General features: G+C 29.4%; 1 protein-coding gene across 2 annotated transcripts; it reads left to right on the plus strand.

The window, feature by feature from the left end:
- Positions 1–19,076: 19,076 nt before the first annotated feature.
- Positions 19,077–23,440, plus strand: LOC122048020 (serine/threonine-protein kinase STY8-like). 2 transcript variants are annotated; one of them, XM_042609626.1, is made up of 5 exons: positions 19,077–19,211; positions 19,331–20,446; positions 21,333–21,788; positions 22,183–22,513; positions 22,941–23,440. In XM_042609626.1, the coding sequence occupies exons 2-4, from the start codon at positions 19,454–19,456 to the stop codon at positions 22,414–22,416; spliced, it is 1,683 nt and encodes a 560-aa protein (XP_042465560.1). In that variant the 5' UTR covers positions 19,077–19,211; positions 19,331–19,453; the 3' UTR covers positions 22,417–22,513; positions 22,941–23,440. The 2 variants fall into 2 exon arrangements, with proteins under 2 accessions (XP_042465560.1, XP_042465550.1); XM_042609616.1 differs by having other exon boundaries at positions 19,096–20,446; positions 22,938–23,440.
- The last annotated feature ends 642 nt before the right edge of the window (positions 23,441–24,082 follow it).

Below are 24,082 nucleotides of genomic sequence, written 5' to 3' on the forward strand. Positions count from 1 at the left end.
TATAATACATTAACTTCTTTATAATTTACTCTATCTTTATTTTTTATTATGTTTTCTTTTTCCCTATAAAATATCTACTTTTCATTACCCAATTAAATGATATTTTAATATTTAGAAAATAAATTGTATTTATTAAATTCTACTATTTATGAAATCTAAATTTAAGGAATAGATAGGGTAGTTGATGTAATTAAAGATTTTTTTTACATAAAACTTAAAATTTAAAGTAAATTTTATCTTTAGGAAAACTGATGTGGATGCTCTTAATCTAGTTATATAATTTAGTTTATATGATTTGGACTAGCGCGTGCTGCTTTGTTTGATAGAGTGATCCAAATCGATTAATTGATCGGGGCACTTATGTCGATTAAACTATCATTAAATCGTTCACACAAATCAATTAGATCGACTGACTTAGAATATTAAACTTAAATACCAACTTACTTAGATTATATTAATCGTTCACCCAAATCAATTAGATCGACTGACTTAGAAAATTAAACTTAAATACAATTAATTAATCGTTCACCCAAATCAATTAGATTGACTGATGGACTTAGATTGATTAATCAATCGACTAGCTAGATGGCTCATATAGGATGATGGGCAACCCAAACTATAAGTCAATTCATACAGCTCTATCTAAATCGATCATTCAAATATTTGAACTGACCGAGCCTGATCATTAGCTCTATGTGAATCAATTGGTATAACTTGATCATTAGCTACCTCCACCAACCTATCCAATTCAAGAATCAGTTATTATAATCTACTTATTAGGAATATAATAATAATAATAATAATAATAATAATATATTTTTTCTATATGGATATGTACTAATTGTGAATCAAAGAAATTAGTCTAATTAAAATGCAATATTTATAAGTAAACTAATAATAACAAAAGGAAAAAAAAAATTAAATGGGCAAAAGTAAATTTTATTTCTTCAGGAAAAATCATTTAATTAAAATAAATAAATTATTAATATAACTATAGAAAGTATGCTCATTTTTCAAACAGGTTCTTTATCTCGTGTTGCATATATAGTATAATGCATGGATACATATAAATTTTATAAAATAAATATCTAATATCGAGTAATTAAATAATATTATTGATAATATAATTTATTCTATAAAATTTTTGATATAATTTTCTAATAAATTGAATTTCCAAACAAAACCACATCTATAATATTATATTCTAAATTCATATGTAACAGGAAAATAAAAATAATTGATACCTCAAGTTATATTAGAATAATTGATACAGATTGATTATTAATATATATATCCTCATTTGTGTACTGCATATTCTTATCATTATCCCTTAAATCTTTCTTCGTTTCATCCCCATATAAATCTATAAATTTTTAAATAATAACAAAAGTACAGAGGTAAGTAAAAAATAATTTCTTTAGAATAAGTCATATTTAATTAAAATAAATAAATTATTTTTAATGGAAATAAGAGACAGTTATATTGAAGGTATTCATGCTTATGATTTTTTTAGAGAGATCGATCCTATTTTTTCTCCCTTTTCATTCTATTTTAAGCCTTCTAATTCCTACTTTTAGATCTTCCTTTTAAATTATTTTCTAGACAGATTGTTTTTAGAGAGATTGTGCGCCGGTTGCACCGCTTTGCACATAGCCGCAGCCAAGAGTTCAGTCGACGTTGTTCATTTTCTAATAGAATTAAATCTTTATTGCTTCCTTCTTGTTTACTTGATTTCACTATTTTTAATTTCCTATATATCAGCCGCTGGAATTAGCATTGAAGTCCAATAAAAATGAAGTAGTCAAACTCTTGATGGAGGTTAGAGCAAATTCACAGGTATATTATCTAAAAGTTATTAATCTCTTGAGCAAGCTGAGAATGGGGTTGGTTGTCGTACTTTTTTTTTCCTTTTGCAAACTTCTGACTTTAATTCTTTATGTGCTATATAGTCTGTTCCTATCTAGACCGGCATTGCTGATATGATCATTTCTGAATGTGAAATTGATCCAATGAACTTTATTTTTGTAAAAGAATGATTATTATATTTTTGAACTAGTGGTTAAAATTTCTGGTTCATTAACGTTAATTTGGAGTCCGAACTATAATCGGTCTGCTCCAAACTGACCAATTACAATCCGGCCGGATTCCGTTCGAATCCACCCGTGGTCGGTCTAGTATAGGATTTAGGGGTTTAAATAGGGATGAGCATTCGAATTAACTGAAAATCGATTTAATATTATAACTAACCGAATCGAATGAAAATTTTACTAAAATTGAATTAACCAAATCAAATTAAAAATTAATTATTTTATTTAATACCGAATTAACCGAATGTCTTTAAAAAAATAATAAAAAGAATTTACACAAAATTAATACCAAATTAACCGAATGCTGAACAAATATAACACATCTCCTCTTTGACTTTTCTCCTCGCTTTCTAACTTACTTCATCTTCTTTGACGGCGAGATCGAAGAATTTTAATTCAAAAAGCATCGTTTAAAGTTTTTTCGGAATCTCCAAACAATTTTAATATCAAATTATTTTTTCATGTTATAGTAACTACAAAATTATTGTTACTACAATCATATAGCAGCTACAACATATCTCAGGTTAAGGATTTAAACAGAAAATATAGGAAAGAGATAATAATGAGAACAATGTAGTGAAGGATAGTGGTGTCATTTTATAGGGCTATGGAGCTCTTTTTAATAAAAAAAAATCAAAATGAAATGCCCTTTTGACAATTTAGAAAAAAAAAAATGTCCTTTTGATTTTTACCCAAAATTAAAGCCGCATACTAGAAATTTTCTTGTTATACCTGAAACTTATTTTTAAATTATTTATTTGTTGAGATACTATTCTTTTAAAGGTTTCTAAGCACATAAAATCCCAGTTCCTTGAATAATTCCTTTTCCAAAATGTCTAGATAAGCCCTCAAATTAAGATAATTCCTCAATTTAGGAATATAGATGGTAGTAATGTAAAGGGAGGCAATGCTGGCAAAATTATTGCAGATCATATAGGATTTCCTCAATTGGAATCTCCATCCCTGAGCTTATTGATATTATGGTAAAGATTGATATTTCTACTTTTTGTATTTGCCACTCAAACGAAATCTTTTTTTTTTTTTTGTATATCTATGATCTCAATTTATCTGGAATCATAAAATTAGTATTTCACTATGGTTTATTATGGAAACCCTTAATCTTCAAATTTCAGATCCAAACAATATTGATTAGGTCCTTTTAAGAATTTGTCCTCCCCTTTTTATTAACTAATATGGGTGAAACTCAAAATAAAATTACATTAATATTTTTTTTCTATTCACATCGAAAATAATTCTAAGGTTTATTAGAAATTTTTATAAATACAACAATCAGTGATCTAGAATTCGAGATTCAGCTACGACGTGTTATTAGAAATTTTCTTATTAATTAATCAGGGTTCTAAAGTTTGAAACTCAACTATGGACCATTATTGAGAATTTTTTTCATTAATCAATTAGAAATCTAGAGTTCTTTTTAATCCTACATCTTAAAATTTACAACACGGTATGTAAAGAATTTTTTATAAATACCTTGGGCCGACGATATTAGAAAGCATATTTTTCTTAGCTTTTTAGCCCATATTAAGTATGATATTAGAATTTTCTAATTCCTACTTTTTAGATCTTCCTTTTAAATTAATTTTTAGACAGATTGTTTTTAGAGAGATTGTGCACCGGTAGCACCGCTTTGCATAGATTGGGTTCAGTCGACGTTTCATTTTCTAATAGAATTAAATCTTTATTGCTTCCTTCTTGTTTACTTGATTTCACTATTTTTAATTTACTATATATCAGCCGCTGGAATTAGCATTGAAGTCCAATAAAAATGAAGTAGTCAAACTCTTGATGGAGCTTAGAGCAAATTCACAGGTATATTATCTAAAAGTTATTAATCTCTTGAGCAAGCTGAGAATGGTGTTGGTCGTCATCCTTTTTTTTTCTTTTTGCAAACTTCTTACTTTAATTCTTTATGTGCTATGTAGTTTGTTCCTATCCAGACCCGCATTGCTGATATGATCATTTCTGAACGTGAAATTGATCCAATGGAATTTATTTTGAAAATAAGGTATATATATATCTCACTCGCACGTACTATTGCTAACAATGGGTCTTAAATTAAAATTCACTTTGTTTTTGTTTTCTTTTGATGATTTTTAAACAGGTTGTTGCATATAGTTATTCTTTTAGTTTCTACCATGTGTTTTCTTGTCAGGTTTACAATTAATGCTTATATAGATTCAGAAGTCAACCTAGCTCTAAAATACTCGTTTCATTTGAAATTAAAATCTTAATCCTCTTATTGATCCTTTAAATGCATGCTTTATCACTTATTATACGATTATTTTATAGGCTAATGAGGAGAAGTTGAAGAGAAATAAGAAAAATCGATGAAAATAAATGAGAAAAGATGTCGTCCTCTAAGTTTTCTAAAAAAGAAAATTTTATTTAATATCGAGATAATCCTCAAACAGTTAAATATGATTTTTTATAGATAACTCTTAATCCATAAATATCAGAAATAGTAAAAATATCATAAATATCAAAAATAAAAAATTACTAAAAATAGTAAATAATATATTTTGAGTCTTAGAAAAGAACCTAACTAATATTTTTAGGCCTGAAATTTAATAATTAAGGGTTCCCATAATAAATATAGATCTTTCAGAGATCTATGTGTGAATACTGCCAAAGTCTTAATTTAATCTCCGAATTAAAAATTATGACCTATTAAAAATTGAATATTATGAAGATGTTTCAGCATCAACTATCCATCCATGTACATTGGCTTTCGTTCGGTCGGGGAGGTAGAAGTTAGGTTTCCCCAAGCTTTGACCTTGATTTGGGTTGTCACGTTATCCCTCATATTGACTACTTAGCACCACATGACACACCTATAGACGCCACATCAGGGGCATTTCGTCAAACAAGCTTTTAGTTATTCAACATTTTATTTTGACAATTTTTTTTTAAAACTATTATTGAGCGAATATTCAATGAAATTTTTAATATTGTAAATTAGCTAGTTTGAATTATACCTTTTTGAGAAAGTCAAAATTTATTATTTTAAATATGTAAGATTTTTTTAAAGGTTAAAAAACAAGCATCCGAACCTTTTGTTATTATTTACGTGATAAATTTAGTTAACTTATTGATTAGTTTTGGAGTGATTGGTTGACAAATTTTTCCACCAGCTTTTGTTATTATTTATTGCCGTATGTAAATTGACTTTTATCTAAAAATTATATATTTGCACAGTATTTAACTATATAATTTTAACATTCTAGTTTTTTTTTTCACTTTCGCTCTAAATTTAATGTAGGTTTATTTGTAAAAGAATGATTATTATATTTTTAAACTGGTGGTTCAAATCTCTGGTTCATTAACGTTAATTTGGAGTCCGAACTATAATCAGTCAGCTCCAAACGGACCAATTACGATCCGGCCGGATTCAGTTCGAATCCATCCGTGGTCGGTCTAGTATAGAGTTTAGGGGTTTAAATAGAGGTGAACATTTAATTAATTCGATCCATAAATTAACCGAATCAATCGAAAATTGATTTAATATTAACTAATCGAATCAAATGAAAATTTTACTAAAATTGAATTAACCGAATCAAATTAAAATTTAATTATTTTGTTTAATACCAAATTAATCAAAAAATTTTTAAAAATAATAAAAAAAATTATGCAAAATTAACCGAATGCTAATCACTGAACAAATAGAACGCATCTCCTCTTTGACTTTCCTCCTCGCTTTCTAACATGCTTCATCTTCTTCGACGGCGAGATCGAAGAATTTTAATTCAAAAAATAACGTTTAAAATTTTTTCGAAAGCTCCAAACAATTTTAATATTAAATTATTTTTTTCATGTTGTAGCAGTTACAAAATCGTAGTTACTACAACAATATAGCAGTTAACATTTAAGGAAAAAGTTAATAATGAGAATAATGTATGGAGGATAGTGGTGTCATTTTATAAGACGGATTTTTTTTTATAAAAAATAATGCCCTTTTGGCAATTTAGAAAAAAAAAACGCCCTTTTGATTTTTACCCAAAACTAAAGCTGCATACTAGAAACTTTCTTGCTCCTAATACCTGAAACTTATTTTCCAATTATTTATTTGTTGAGGTATTATTTTTTCAAAGGTTTCCAATTATTTATTTGTTGAGATACTATTTTTTCAAAGGTTTTTAAGAACATAAAATCCCAGTTGCTTAAATAATTCCTTTTCCAAAATGTTGAGATAAGCCCTCAAATTCAGATAATTTCTACATTATCCTTCACTTATGTTACAATTGAAGATTTCTTGTCTTTGCATTTCAGAACATATGACATTGATGTTTTATGTGAAATTTTAGGTTTCTGAATAAAATGTAACAGGAGGCAATGCTGGCAAAATTGTTGCAGATTATAAGATCAGTGGGATTTCCTCAATTGGAATCTCCATCCCTGAGCTTATTGATATTATGGTAAAGATTGATATTTCTACTTTTTTATTTGTCATGCAAACGAAATCCTTCTTTTGTATATCTATGATATCAATTTATCAGGAATTATAATGGTTTATTATGGAAACCCTTAATCGTCAAATTTCATATCAAAAAAATATTGATTAGGGCCTTTTAGTAATCTGCCCCCCCCCCACCTCTTTATTAACTAATATTGGTGAAATCTAAAATGAAATTACATTAATGTCTTTTTTCTTTTCACACCGAAAATAATTCTAAAATTTATTAGTAATTTTTACAAATACAACAATCAATGATCTAAAGTTCGAGATTTAATTGCGACGTGTTATTAGAAATTATCTTATTAATTAATCAGGAATCTAAAGTTTGAAATTCAACTGCGGGTTATTATTGAAAATTGTTTTCACTAATCAATTAGAAATCTAGAGTTCTCTTTAATCCCACATCTTATAATTTGCAACACGGTATGCAGAGAAGTTTTTATAAATACCATGGACCGACGATGTTAGAAAGCATATTTTTCTTATCTTTTTAGTTAAGATTAAGTATGATATTAAATTAATTTTTTATAAAAAAGAGTCCGTTATAATAATTTGTTGTTAGGATTCTCGAATGTCACTATAGCATTGTACTAGTTTCGTTGGCATTGCCCATTTCTTTGTTCAGATGGGAGCAGATGTCAATGTGAAGGACACAGATGGGTTGACGGTAAAAAACTTCTTGCTACTTTGTGCATTTTTATTAAAGAAATATATATATATATATATATATATATATAAAAGACTATCAGCTTCTTCACGCAGCATTAAGTACTGGAAAAAATGAAGTAGTTGAGCTGCTGTGGTGCCATATGTATATATCATTTGAATGTGAATTTGCTAATTCATGGTGTTGTTTATGTTGTTTTTAACCCTTTTTAATTTTATTGAGTCTTCATTTGGTTTAACATCTTTGTTTTGTTTATGAATTTTTTAGGAGCAGAGGAAATGTCAAAACCTGAAGCTGCTCAATGAATGGTCAGTTTGAAACTCTTTTATGTTGATAATTATGCATAGTTCACTCTCATCTTAGAGTTTATTTGCTATAAATTTGGATATGTCTCCAAAGGCACTTGTAAAGGTGTTTTTTTAACTATATTGTTTTATGATACAAGGCATAGTACCGATTACAGACTTCTAACTTTTCATTACAGATAATGTTGGATATGCTATCCAGACCATTAACTCTTATGCCAATGTTTGTTTCTTTTTTATGAATTACAATACTTGTTCTTCTATATATCATCCTACATACTGTTTAAATTCAAAAAGAAGATAACGTGTTCAGCTATATGTAGTGTGATAACTTTATGATAAATAGAAAATTTTGTTTCTTTTATTCAAAATGCATGTTTTGAGGATTTGTTGTACTTGTTACAGATGCAGATGCACCTACCAAAGCTCAAGAGAGTATCAAATATGATTTGCTATTTGCCTTCGCATTCAGGATGATAGAACACTTCAAGTTGAACTGGTACTATAATTTGAGGCACTATGATTTTTAGTGTTTTTTAGTAGGCACTATGATTTTTAGTTAACTTTAGCCGCTTAAATTGACTTAAGAATCAAAGGATTGAATTAGATAGATGAGGTATGCACGTTAACATGTTCAAGTGTTGTGTATGATAGATAATGTGCCAAATAAATTACATATAATTAAATAGGGATGAATTATTTAAGTCAGCTAAGTGGACTAAAGAGGTCAAATAGATTAAAATGGTCAAATGAACAAAATAAATTAAGTGGAACAAATGACTTGAGTCAGTTACATAGCTCGAGTAGATTGGATAACTTTAAATTTTGCTTTTTAGTGATAAGTCAAGAGCATTGAACCAATGAATAAATAAAACAAATCAAATGACTTTAGATTGACAAATTAGACTATGTGGAACTTGAATAAGGATGACATATAATAAATCATTTCAATCATCATTTATTCTATTAACATAGTGTTGTTATCTTCAGTCATTAGCTTACTTGTTAGTTTCTTTTATTTGTAACTATTTGAGAACAATTGTCCAGTATTGTCTCTTTATTTAACTTTACACTAAAATCTAATTTGTCAGAATTAAAAAGAGTTTTTATAATTCGGTGGCCAGCTAAAACTATGCTGTAATCTATACAATATGAATTTATTTGGTGGCAACCGAAGTATAGAAGAACTAATTTTATTGTATATATATAATAGGTCATTGATTTCAAAAAAAAAAAAATATATATATATATATATATATATATATATATATATATATATATATATATATATATATATATAAAATGTATCCTGTCACTTGGAACTTAGGAGTGAACAAAAGTTCAATTAAATCAAATAAATCGATTAAATACACCGAATTTAAAATTTTGATTCAGTTTATTTGAAAATTTATTTTTAAAATAAAAATTGGTTAATTTGGTTTGGGTTTTAGTTTTGAAATTTCTTATTTAGTTAAACAGAATGGACCGAATAGACTGAACTGATTTTTTAGATACTAAATTTTAGACCGGACCGATTTTTTATTAAGTCAAATCAAATTTTAGAAAAAATTGATTTGCTTGATTTGGTTTGTTCGATTTTATCAAAAATTTAATTCGATTTATTCGATTTTTATTAAAAATCAAATAAATTTGTTTGAAAAAAAATCGATTCGGTTAAGTTAATTCGATTTGATTTTCACCGAATTCATATCCCTATTTGGAACAGAAAGTATGATTTTGCAAATGACAAATTTAGTTCTCCGTTTTAGTAATTCACTACGGTGCTAATGTCAACTATCAGAGTGAGTATGAGCACACCCCGTTTCACGTAGCTGCTACTGTCAGTTCTGTTGGCATTGCCCATTTCATTATTCAGATGGGAGCAGTTATCAACACGAAGGACATAAACTCTAAAACTTCTTGCTACTTGTTTATGCATTTTTTTTTTTAAAAAAAAAAATATATATATATATATATATATATATCTTAAGAGACAATCTTCTATCACCCTTTTCACGCAGCATTAAGTACCATAAAAGATGAAGTAGTTGAGCTGCTGAAGAAGCATGGAGCCATAGGTATATCATTTGAATGTGAACTTGCTAATTCATGGTGTTGTTTATGTTGCTTTTAACCTTTTTTTTATTGTGTCTTCATTTGGTTTAATATCTTTGTTTTCTTTGTGAATTTTTTAGGAGCAGAGTAAATGTCAAAACCTAAAGTTGCTCAACCAATGGTCAGTTTAAATCTCTTTTATGTTAATAATTATGCATAGTTCACTCTTATCATAGAGGTTATTTGTCATAAATTTGGCTATGTTTCCAAAGGCACCATAAAGATTTTTTTTCACTATACTATTTTATGATACAAGGCATAGTAAACCGATTACAAACTTCTAACTTTTCATTACAGATAATGTATGCTACCTGGACGATTAACTCTTATGTCATGTTTGTATCTTTTCATCTGGGATTTCTTTCTTTTTCTTATGAATTACAATACTTGTTCTTTTATATATCATTCTCCATGTTTAAATTCGAAAAGAAGATAACTTTCTGATAAATAGAAAATTTTGTTTCTTTTATTCAAAATGCATGTTTTTAAGATTTGTTGTACTTGTTAATGTTATAGATACCGATGCACCTACCAAAGCTCAAGAGAGTATTAAACATAATCTGCTGTTTGCCTCCGCATTCAGGACGATAGAACACTTCAAGCTGAATTGGTATTGTATTTTGATGCACTATCATTTTTAATGTATTTTTAGTGAACTTTAGCTGATTAAATTGACTTAAGAATCATAGGATTGCATTAGATAGATGAGGTATGAACATTAACATGTTGTGTATGATAGATAGATCAAATGTGCCAAATAAATTAGATATAATTAAATAGGGATGAATTATTTAAGTAAGCTAAGTGGACTAAAGAGATCAAATAGATCAAAATGGTCAATTGAACAAAATAAATTAAGTGAAACAAATAACTTGAGTCAGTTAAATATCTCGATTAGATTGTATAACTATAAAATTTGATTTTTAGTAATAAGTCAAGAGCGTTAAACCAATGAATAAATAAAACAAATCAAATAGGTTTAGATTGACAAATTAGATTATCTGGAATTTGAAAAAGGATGACATATAATAAATCATTTCAATGATCATTTATTTTATTAACAAATTGTTTTTATATTCAGTTATTAGCTTATTTGTTAGTTTCTTTTATTTTAACTATTTTGAGAATAATTATCCAGTATTGTCTCTTTATTTAACTCTACACTAAAATTTAATTTGTCAAAATTAAACAAGAATTTTTATAATTTGATGATCAGCTAAAACTATTATGTAATCTATACAATAAATTTATTTGGTGGCAACCGAAGTGCTAAAAAATTAAATTAAATTTTATTTTATATATATAATAGGTCATTGATTTCAATGTATAAATCTATACATATATCCTAGATACGTATAGTTATTTGGAATTAAGGGTGAGCAAAAGTTCAGTTAAATTGAACAAACTGATTAAACCGATCGAATTTAAAAATTTACTGTGGCATTTGAAAATTTAATTTTTTTTTGAAAAATCAATTAACTCGGTTAATTTGGTTCGGATTTGGTTTTGAAATTTTTTATTCGATTAAATTGAATACACTGAATTTTTAAATCGAATTAAAATTTTAGACCCTAAATTTTAGACTGAACTGATTTTTTATTAAGCTAAACCGGAAAAGATGGAATAGTTGAGCGCATGAAGAAGCATGGTGCCATAGGTATATCATTTGAATGTGAACTTGCTAATTCATGTGTTGTTTATGTTGTTTTTAACCTTTTTTTTATTATGTCTTCATTTGGTTTAACATCTTTGTTTTGCTTATGAATTTTTTAGGAGCAGAGGAAATGTCAAAAACTGCTCAACTAATGGTGAGTTTGAATCTCTTTTATGTTGATAATTATATATAGTTCACTCTCATCTTAGAGTTTATTTGCCATAAATTTGGCTATGTCTCCAAAGGCACCTGAAAAAATGTTTTTTTCATTATATTATTTTATGATACAAGGTATAATAAACCGATTACAGACTTCTAGCTTTTCATTATAGATAATATGGATATGCTACATGGACCATTAACTCTTATGTCAATGTTTGTTTTCTTTTCGTTTGGGATTTTTTTTGGATGAATTACAATACTTGTTCTTCTATGTATCATCTTGCGTACTGTTTAAATTCGAAAAGAAGGCAACCGTGTTCTGATAAATAGGAATTTTGTTTCTTTTATTCAAAATGCATGTTTTGAGGATTTGTTGTACTTGTTACAGATGCAGATGTACCTACCAAAGCTCAAAAGAGTGTCAAACATGATCTACTGTTTGCCTCTGCATTCAGGCGATAGGACATTTCAAGCTGAGCTGGTACTGCAATTTGATGGACTATCATTTTTAGTATCTTTTTAGTTAACTTTAGCCGCTTAAATTGACTTAAGAATCATATGATTGAATTAGATAGATGAGGTATGCACATTAACATGTTAAGTGTTGTGTATTATAGATAGATCAAAAGTGTCAAATAAATTAGATATAATTAAATAGGGATGAATTATTTAAGTCAGCTAAGTGGATTAAAGAGATCAAATAGATCAAAATGGTGATATGAACAAAATAAATTAAATGGAACGACTTGAGTTAGTTAAATAGCTTGAGTAGATTGGATAATTATAAAATTTGCATTTTAGTAATAAGTCAAGAGACAAGAGCATTGAACCAATGAATAAATAGAATAAATCAACTTAGTTTAGATCGACAAATTAAACTATCTATGATACTAGATGATTCATTCACTCTCAGTCAACGACGGATGTAGGGGCGCGAGGGGGTGCGGAAGCACCCCCTTGCTTCTAGACACAAAAGATAAAAATATAATACATGATAAACAAATAAAGGATACAATTATAATTTTTTAAACTTAATGGATTTTTCTCAAAAATGTCATTAAAAACACCTTTTCCTTTCCTTTCCAATTACGGAACTTTTTCCAGCCAGCAACAAATTTCGTTTTCTTTCTTTCTCATACCCGAACCTTTTCCAACCAGCAACAGCTTTGGTTTTCTTTCTTTCTCGTTCCGGATCCTTTTTCCAGCAGCTTTTTCAACAGCCGAACCTTCTTTTTCTAAGCCAACCCTTTCTTCCGTAAACTAAAAACCCTAATTGCACTAAGATATCTCATTGTTTCCCCCTCTCCGGTCTCCTCAAATTGTTGCTCTCATCTTTGTCGTCTCTTCACTTCGTCGACACCTCGTGCCAGTGATGCCACTACTGTTCGCGGTTCGCCTGTTCCGTCGACATCATTGTCACTGTGCTCCGCCGGTAATCCTCCACAACAACTCAACAAACAAAATCTCTTCAATTTTAGGTGAATCTTGTTCCTTATTTCAACCGATGAACACTCGTAGGATCAGTTGCCTCCTCTTATTTGTATGTCTAGATCTGATGCTGGTAGTTCATGTATAAAAAAATAATTACTTTATTGGTATGCACATATTTTCATGTCTGTATCATTATCATTATCAATTTAGTATTTTTATCTTTTAATATATTTATTTAATAGTAAGAATTTTTTTTAATCTCTTCTTTGAGCACCCCTCTAAATTTTTGTCTGGATCCGCCACTGTTCTCAGTAGTCTCATCAATCTATCCTTAGATCAACACGGAGGAGATAAATCACGGACAATTATTAACTATTAGTACAGGTGACTAAGACATGTGGGAAGATATGTTTGGATGTGTCAATTTCGACCCAAGACCTTGTGTGACAATACTTCATGCTTCGACAACCGCACTACATAAATTATTTGTTAGTTTCTTTTATTATAACTATTTTGAAAACAATTATACAGTATTCTCTCTTTATTTAACTCTATACTAAAATTTCTTTTTATAATTTGGTGGTCATCTAAAACTACGCTGTAATCTATATAATGAATTTATTTGGTATCAAAAGTGCTGAAAAACTAAATTTGTATTGTATATATAATAGGTCATTATTCCCATATATAAACATATACATATATCTATAGTTACTTGGAATGAGAGAGGTGAGTAAAAAAAATGGATCAAATCAATCAAATTTAAAAATTCAATTTGATTTATTTAAAAATTTATTTTTTAAAAAAAAATAATTAATTCAGTTCGGATTCCATTTTAAAATTTTTTATTCGATTAAATTGAATAGACCAAATATATTAAAATTTTGAATCGAATCAAATTTTTAAACCTTAAATTTCAAATTGAACTAGTTTTTTATTAAGTAAAATCGAATTTTTAGAAAAAAAAACCATTTGTTTAGTTCGTTTTGCTCGATTTTATTAAAAGTTCCGTTTCATTTATTTAATTTTTATTAAAAATCGGTTTGATTTACTAAAAAAATTAATTTGACTCAATTTTAGTTGAATACACACCAACAAAAAGTATGGCTTTACAAATGACAAATTTAGTTCTCCTTTGTTTTACTATCAATATTTTTTTTGTTTGGTTGACAAATCTAACTTAAATATTTTTTTTTGATTGACAAATCTAACTTTAGTCTATCTTTGTTTTTCCTTACTCCGGGGACCACTAATTAACTGTCTCCATAAAAAAGTTTTCATTCAATAGATTATTCAAGCAACAAGTGTTGCTGTGACTTATGTGATTGGCTTAAGAAACCACATTTGCTTGTTTCCTTTTATACGAGAACTGCATCATAGGGTCATGGTGTTATGATAAAATATTTAGATTGTCAACCAACCCAATCACCCTAGAGATAATAGAAATCATTTTTTTTCTTTTATACTAGAATTGCTTTATCCACCCCTCCCACAATAATTTTTTTATTATATGTTATACTCTTTACATTTCATTTTTTTATTTTGTTTGATTTTTTTTTAAAAAAAATGTTGAGACCGGCTAAAACAAAATGTGCCAAACAAATGTTAAAAAAATATATGTTGGGGTGTGAGAATAAAAAAATGCTTGTTTTTTTAATTGTTAATAAAAAAATCAATTAAAAAAAAAGAGAAAGTATAAGCACAAAAAGGCATAAACGTAAATACAATTAAATTTTATGATAAGACCAGAGGGAATGTGTGGGGTAGGAGAAGCAATTTGCCTTTTCCAATTACCATATTTTCTTTTTAAGATCGTTTAAAGCTTAGCTGAACTTTGATCTTGCAATCATTGTAAATGCTTCATTCTGTTTCTTTCCAAAAAATAACACTTTGATTAATAACAACACTTTGGTCTTTATTCTGTCAAGATATGTGATGTGGTATCAAATAGAACATTTAAATGATGATAAAATTGATGAAACGAAAGGAACATCTAAAAGAATGGAATCTCACATAAAGGAGAATAGAGAGGGATGGAACCATCCCAAAGGTTGAGGTGGGCTCCAGCCTAGGTTTATTATTATTATTGTTTTAGAGTTAGTATTATGTTATAATTTTTTAGTCCATTAATTTTCTTTTAGCCCAATAAAATATAGAAAATTTAAATAATCGATCAATTTTCTCTTTTTCTATTATAATATAAAACTCAACTGTTATTTTTTGTCAGGAAATATCCTACTTTGTTGGTGCAACGTACAATCTCAAAATTAATTGTGAGTTTTTGTTTATCTAGTATAGAAATGACCCAAGAAGATTCACTCGGGAATAATGAAGATTTATTCAGTAATAATAAAGATTCAGTTGAAAATAATGAAGATTTACTTAGGAATAAAATCCACTAGGGAAAAAAAAATAATTGCTCAAGAACAATTATAGGATAGTGCTAAACAGTTATAATTTGGCCAATTAGAATGGGCTTTTTAGTAATTTTAAAGGTTATTATTAAGGATATGTAAGTAATATCATATTTTATAGGTCAATTATACCCTTTCTATTTATTTTAATATTTAATTTTTAAAAATTATCACTTTATATTGATATTGATGATTAATTAATCTAATCCTCAATATCCTATTCTAAAAATTTCATTCTCTCAATAATCTAATCCTCAATATCCTATTCTATCGTTTCCTTCCCCTTGCCAATAAATATTATTTTTTATTCTTATTTTTGAAATGTTATTATTTTTTATATAAATTTGATACGGATTATGAGATATTTCTCTATGTGATAGGGCCACCTCCATAATTTATGGATCCAATCCAAATTTCCATAATATGTAACATCTCATAATACGAATTATTGAATAAAATCAATCCTTATTTTAGGAGCTAATTAGTAATTTTTATATATAAATATTATTAATAATATTTAAAAATAGTATAATTAAGAACGAATTATTAATTTTTTATTGGGAAATATCATTAACCATTTTTAATAAATTCTCTAAATGATTTCTAATAAACAAGATTTACTGATTTATTATATATAAATATTAGTAACAATATTTAAAAGTAGTATAATTAAGAACTAAATATTAATTTTTATAGGAAAATCTAGCGGCCAAGTTTCCAATAAATTCTCTAACTGATTTCAAGTTTCTAATAAATTTTTCAACTAATTTTAAGTAATTTCAAGAAAAGAATAAGTAATATTTTAAGTAAGGGCTAATTAGTAATTTATTAAATATAAATATTATTAATAATATTTAATTAATTTTCTAGCTGGCCAGATTCTGGCCATATAGATTTACCGTAAAGACTAATCTACTTGACTTGGGAATTTAAAAAAGGGTAATGCTAAATGGCCAGAATCTGGCCAGCTAGAATTCATGCATGTATGCATGTGTAAGGATATTTTAATAATATCATATGCATATATTAATTACATGCATGTACATGTATATATTATGATTGGACGATAGAGAATTCTAGCTGGTCAGATTCTGACCAACAAAATTTACTCTTTAAAAAAAAAAAAGAACTTTTAACTCCTGATTCATACTCGAGAATGGATACTCCTTGGTATTTACAAATATACCCATTTTTAATGTTTTTACTTGCTACTTTGTTAAGTGCAATTTTCATTTTTAGGAACTCTAAATCTCATTAATGATTATTTGAATTTTGTTAGAGGATTGTTCCAAGTTCGCTTATAAAGATTTTTCACTTTTGTATGGTGAGAGGTTGGTTTTTGAAGATTAAAATATATTTGAGTTTTCAAGTTTATTAGAAGAATTATTTTCTAGTATCCCTCTAAATATTTTAGTGGATTCCATAGAGTAGTGAATTGAGAGTTCTATCTTCTGTTACTCCCTATTTCTCCTATGTTTTCGGTGTCATTCTCACATCATAAGGTTAATTTTAATACAAGTTTGGGATATAAAATGTGAACCAATTTAAAATCCAAAACTCTAGCTAGTGGCTATATTTTCACTTAGTGGTTCTTCAATTCTTCAAAATATTTGATAATTTAATTTATTGTATCGGTAAATTAGAGAAAAATCCCCAATGGTAATCATAACTTTGCATGCAATCCCCATACCTAAAAAACTTTATTTCCACTCCATATATGCAAAGTATTACTTGTTTCAACTCCCTCATGCAAATATTAATACCTAAATTGCCCCTCAGATTTTTTAGGTACAAAAAGTCCAAAATTGAGTACAAAAAGTATGAAAACGAGTATAATTCTTCTTAAAGTCAGTACTTTATATTAAAAATCGAGTATATTTTCTATCAAAATTATTCCTCTTATTTTTTAGGTATAAAAAGTCTAAAAATAAGTATAATTTCTGTTAAATTCAGTACTTTACACTATAATCCAGTACTCTATACTAGCATCGAGTATATTTTCTATTGAAATTAACCCATATTTTTTAGGTACAAAAAGTCAAAAATTGAGTAAAAAAAGTCCGAAAATGAGTATAATTCTTCTTAAAATCAGTACTTTATATTAAAAATCGAGTGTATTTTCTATTAAATTCAGCACATTAAACTAAAATCGAGTATATTTTGAGGTGAAAAAAGAATCGTACTCAATTTAATAGAAAATATACTATATTCTAATTTAATATACTAAATTTAAGAGAATTTATACTGATTTTTAGACTTTTTGTACCTAAAAATATCATGGACAATTAGGTAAATATGTTTGACTAGGGAGTGAAAAGAAAGTTTTTCATGGATGAGGACTGTATGTAAAGTTATGTTTACCAATGGGGAGTGCATGCAAATTTACCCTTAGGGTGTGTTTGGTTCAAAGTTATTCTTGATAACTTTGGTTATTCATCTAAGATTATCAACAAAAACCTTGTTTGGTTTAGGTATTCGATGATTCCCAAGTAATGTTCCATGTCCGACACGTCAGTAAAAGGGTCATGCAGCCCGGAATCGGAAAACCTTAGAAAACTAAGGTTTTTCTTGATTCCTGGGTTAACGATTTTTTTTACCAAAAATACCCTTCGATAAGAAAAAACATGGAAAAAAGAGAAAAAATGTAAAAAAATATAAAATAAATGTTTAAAAATAAATAATTTTAAAAATAATTTTTTTTAAAAAAAATTAAAAATTTTAAAAAAATAAATTTAAAAAAATTTATTTTTTTTTAAAAATTTTAAAAAATTAAATAATTTTATAAATTTTATAAAAAATAAAAAATTTATAAAAATTTAAAAATTTTAAAATAAAATAAATAAATAAAATTTAAAATTTAAAAAATGTAAAAAAATAAAAATATAAATAATATAAAAAATATAAAAACATTAAAAAAATAAAAAAGCACATAAAAAAATAAAAAAATATACCAGAAAAAGAAAAGTAAAAAAAACATTAAAATAATAATAATAATAATAATAATATGTATAGTTGATTTTGTAACTGAGGGTAATACGATAAAATATTAAACTAAGGTATTCATTAAAACTTTCAAATAAACAAATTTTTGTTGCATTACCTAGGTTGAACCAAACAACATTTGATTATATTTTATTTTCTATAATCTTAATTATATGATTACCTGATAATTACATAACTAAAATTATATATGATAATTTGAATCAAACATATCCTTATTGTATTAGTAACATGTACTGTTCTTAGAAATTGACAAATTCAAATTAAAGATCACTTTATTGTTTCGGTTTGTCAAGCTGACAAGTCAATTAATGCGGTAGAAGACTTTTCCTGAAGTCCAACATGAATCTCAACAAGTCCACTCTGCCAGCAATCTACCGGCAATCAACACCACTACTTTCTTTGAGGAATACTACAAAGAGCTATGTGATTCGAGGAATAGCTCCTAGATTCGGTATCTTCAGAGCAGCCTAAGTTGAAATTTATCCGAATGGGAAAAAAAAAACTGAATAAAAAAAATATTTTTTTACAAGTATATTTTATTAAATAAAACGTAAATTAACAAAATATACTTGATCGAAATAGAGACGTATTATTTATTTTTTTATAAAATATTAAATGAAGAAGTATTATTATATAATCTCTTTTTCCTTTTAATTCCGTTCCTAATCAATGTCCCTACGATTCTCCAAATCCAATGGCCCTACTCATATATGAGAACGGACGGATGGGATTTCATCGGAAAGCTTCAATAGCACGATCCGGCTTTCTTCTCTTGCCACGAGATAAACGAGCGTATTGAGCCGTCGCATTCGTCTCTTGCTTCTCAGCCCATTCGCCGAGCACGACCGCCGGCGTACGAGGTTTCGCGCGTGGCTTCGCCTTGTGCACTTCGGTTGACTGTAACACTCGTTTTCATAACTTGTTTTATTCTTTTTTGTATGTATTAAAGTAGTTTCGAAGGTCGATCGTTTGTTCGTCCTTTCTGGGATTCTCGAGTTGTTTTGGTCGATTGTGGTAGGGCTGGCAGTGCTGCGCTTGGATTCGGGGATGGCGTGATCGATTTGGGGGGCGTTTTGGGAGGTCAGAGGGTTTTAAAAAATCTGATCTTGGTATCGGATCTGGAGGAATCCTCTCTGGAGAAATGGAGGAGGAGCACTTTTCTTGGGTGCTGAGGTCGAAGTTTGCGCACGCCACGCGCCGCCCCCGTACGAGATCGGTCTCCGAACGGGAACTGCTGGCCGAGTTGTCCAAGGAACCGGATGATGTTTTAAGTTTCCATTCTAATAGGTTTTCTCCCTGTGAGCCCCCGTCGGGACTGAAGAGCTCAATCGCGGAATTGCAGACGCAAAACTCCAGAAAGTGCTTGAATTTCCAATGTGGCGATCCATGGGAGGGAAAGAAGCCGAGCTGCCTCGGTGCCGATGGCTCTGATTTTTCTTTCTGTCCTGGAGGACATCCGGCCTCGAAATCAGATGGATTGATCTCTCCTGATGTCACTGGTTCGAGGTTTTCAATTTATGATCTTAAAACAGAAGGATTAAGCTCTTCAAAAGTCTCTCCTTCTTCTTCTTCTATCAAGGTGAAATTGGATGCCAAGCAAAATCACAATCCAGATTCAAAACCCAAGGAAAGGTCGATATCACCTCTTCCCACCACCAACCTCTCTGATGCCTTTAAGGAAGCTCACTTGGTCAAGAAGAGATCTTCGACTCCGCCGTCTTCCAGGAAGAAGAGTGATAAAGTTCATGATGGGCACTACGAGGTTTCGGGGAGAAATACTTTGGAGAAGAGTCATCCTAAGCATTCATTTCCCTTCAAAGCCCCTGATAAGTCTGGATCTCGGAAGGAATCTTCTTGGGTAAGCTGCTTTGATCATGGAGGAGGGAAGGTAGCTGCCTTGGAAATGACAGAAAAGTGGAATGTTGATCTTTGCGAGTTATATTTTGGGCTTAAGTTTGCTTCCGGTGCTCATAGTAAGTTGTACCATGGTATTTATAAGGGTCAACCTGTTGCCATTAAAATTATTAGGCAACCTGATGATGACGATAATGGATTGTTTGCTGCTCGACTTGAGAAGCAGTTCACTAGGGAAGTTACCATGCTGTCACATCTCTACCATCGCAATGTGATTAAGGTGCGTTCCATAATTCTTAACTATTCATTTGTTTGTTACACCTATCATTGTCCATGAAATTAGTTATTCATCAACATGGTTATAGTTGCTGCAGTTCATGAGTTTCACAAAATCTTTAAGTGGTTCTAAAATTTGCTTTCAGTAAGTTGGCTTTTCCCACACTTCAACTAAATTTTGTAACAGTATACGTACATATTTGGAACTTCATGTCACTAGAAACAAAGACCTTAAAAATATTAGTTGGTTCGTTGAAAACATTGTAAAATCATTCGCTTGAACAATTTCATTGTCACTAATTGTGCCTACGTGATTTAGTCTGATGAACTTGTAATTCTCTAAGTTCTGATTTCATGATGACATGCCTACACTTTTTCTTTTAAAGATAAAGAAAAAAATTCAAGCTGTCCAGTTGTCCTTTTTTTATATTAAATGCTAGAATTATCTTGTCATTCTTTCTCCAGGAGGATGCTATTATTTGGCATTTTGCATAACAAATTTCTGGTTGTATTAGCAACTAATTCTATGCTACATCAAGTATCAATTATACTTGGTGCTTGCTTTTCCGTAGTTTTCAAACTCTTTTATTATGGTATCCATTGGTTGAGTTGGATATATCAGCTATTATAGTTCAAGAGAAACCAATGCCTACAAGAGTTGCAAAATGAAAAACTGGACTTTAATATTGATGAAATGTTGGTAAATATGCTTGGTACATAGCTCGTTTACACTAATCCATTTTTTAGATTACTAAGATCAATGTTAAAAAGACATACAAAAAATAGCGGGTCAGCATAAAACTTGTTTTAGTTTTTTTTTTTTTACATGCCATCACTATATTGCTTGCTATCTTTTAAAGAGTCATGATATATCTTGTGTTTTCTTGCAGCTCACGGGGGCATGTAAGCAGCCGCAGGCCTTTTGCATTATCACTGAGTATCTTCCTGGAGGCTCTTTAAGAGCATTTTTGCACAAACTTGAGCACAAATCTCTTGCTATTGAAAAACTAGTTTCAATTGCTTTGGAAATTGCACGAGGAATGGAGTATATTCATTCCCAAGGAGTTATTCACCGTGACTTGAAGCCTGAGAACATTATTTTTGATCAAGATTTTTGCATAAAGATTGTTGATTTTGGAATTGCATGCGAGGAAGCATATTGTGATGCACCGACAGAGGATGCTGGCACTTATCGTTGGATGGCGCCTGAGATGATCAAACATAAGCCATATGGCCGGAAGGTTGATGTGTACAGCTTTGGATTGCTCTTATGGGAGATGGCAACAGGGAAAATTCCATATGAGGAAATGACACCAATCCAAGCGGCTTTTGCAGTGGTCGATAAGGTTTTTATTCTATAACCTATATTGGTTCTTAAATATATTGTATTTCAACTAGAATTGATATAGAATAGGATTTAGTCACTTATCTAGATAATTATGACATTTCGACAAACTTGTTGAGAAATATTTAATATTCCACTAGAAAATGTATTATCGTGAATATAAAATGTATGGAAACAATAACATTTAGTAATGCTAATGTTTAAAATCTTTAAGATTTCTTATTGTGAATATCATGATTTAGCATACAATCTTTACGGTTTCTTATAGAACTTAAATAGCCTATATTTACAATAGTACATAAGTTCATTCTTCATTGTTGTAATCAATGGCTTAATGATTTTTCTGAGAAAATGATCGTATTTGGTACTTACTCTGCTTTATTTAATTTTTTTAGAACTTGCGGCCGCCCATTCCTACCAATTGTCCTCCACCTCTGAAAGCCCTGATAGAGCAATGCTGGTCAATACTTCCAGAGAAGCGACCTGAATTTTGGCAAATTGTCAAGGTTCTGGAGCAGTTTGAGGCTGCTCTATCTCAATATGGAACCCTAAATCAGCTTCTGAACTCGAGCTGCCAGGATCATAAGAAACGATTAATCCATTGGATGCAAAAGCTCAAAAGTCACTAACACTGAGATGGCTCAGCTTCTCCCATGTCCAAACTTCCTTAACTCGCGTTCCTTTTGGGAATTTTGGTGCATATCATCAATAACCTGCTGACAGAGAGTAAGCCAAGAATGTTCTTACATTTTCTTTTATAAATTAAACAATACTGTGCTGTGCAAGGAAGCTTTCCTGCATTCTTGTGGATGGTGATAAGTATTACATGATGATCATTTAGAAGAATGCAATTTCAGCTTACTTGTTAGGCAGATGATTTATAATAATATTAGATTTGTTTTGAGGATTTCAACTGGTAGAAAAAAAATATATCAATTCAGCTGTTGAAAGCCATCAAGAAGGAAGAACCCTTCTTGAGTTGTGATAGTGGAATTCCACTAAATAGTGATATGGAAGCATTTTTCTAAAGAAATGTTTCCTTAAAAGGTGAACTAAAACCAATATAGCATATATGGAATTGTTCAATTATAGATAAAGTGGCTGTGATTTATAGAATTTGATGATCTAAATGATAATTCATGGGTTGAAGCAGGCAGTACTGGTGTAAGTTGGGCAGACAAGAATGGACGTATCCAATTCACCTGGTCGAGGAAGGGCCGACCGAAATGGACTCACCATGGTAGGGTATTTGGTGGAGGTCCTGCCCCACCAAGCACCCAGCCCTCGCCGGCGAATCAACGCCGAGGTAGCTGCTGTGCCGGCGTACGTACGTGCTAGCGTCACGCTCCTGTCTGCCACATCGATTCACCAACAATATCTCATGCCGGCGTGGTGTGGGTCCATGTCTAAGTTCATGGGTAGTGAGAAGTAGGGACGCATTTTGCAAGTTTCTTGTCCCTCCCTTCCTTTCATTTCCTTCTTCCTAGGTAATTAAAGAGATATTGTCAATTTTTTTTTTTTTACTTTGCCTTTCAACTTCAAAATAGGATGTAGTACTTTTAATGTAATTATAAATATAAAAAAAATCAGCAATGGACCAAAAAGTGTATTTAAAATTATGAAAATATCAAAAGACGCATTTAAATTTTCGAATTTTGGGGCACTTTTTCCTATTTTACCCTTCCCGCCAACTATCATAGTATTATATTCAAAGAATAATATCACCATAGTGCTGGATTTTAATGAACACTAGTGTGATTGTGCACACGCGTTGCGTGTGTAATATAATAATATATAAATTATTTGGGTCTTTGAAAATTCGAATTATTTAGATTTTCTAATATCACCCTTATAAATCAAGAATTAATTATTTGGGTAAGATTCATCAGACTCATACAATAGTGACCCATATAATAGTGACGCTAGAGAATCCCAGAGCTTCCCTATGTAAAAAATTATTTTAATTTAATATTATACTTGTCTTAGTAAAAAAAACTAAAAAAAGTCTATTTTTTAACATAGTCGGCCTAAAATATTTATAGAAACTTTTTTGATCATAGTGTTGTCAATTTTAAGATATGGGACTAAAGAGAACTATATTTTTTTTATATAAAACAACCAGAGAAAATTAATGATGAGAAAAATTTATAATAATATGCTGTAGCTGAGTCTCGAACTCTAGATCACTGATTGTTTCACTTGTGGAATTACTAATAAACCTTGGAATTATTTTTAGTGTAAATAGAAAAAAGGACATTAACGTAAATGCATTTTAAGCTTCACCAAAGTTAGTTA

Source organism: Zingiber officinale, chromosome 1B, assembly GCF_018446385.1.
Source record: "Zingiber officinale cultivar Zhangliang chromosome 1B, Zo_v1.1, whole genome shotgun sequence".
In the NCBI taxonomy this organism is placed as follows: Eukaryota; Viridiplantae; Streptophyta; class Magnoliopsida; order Zingiberales; family Zingiberaceae; genus Zingiber; species Zingiber officinale.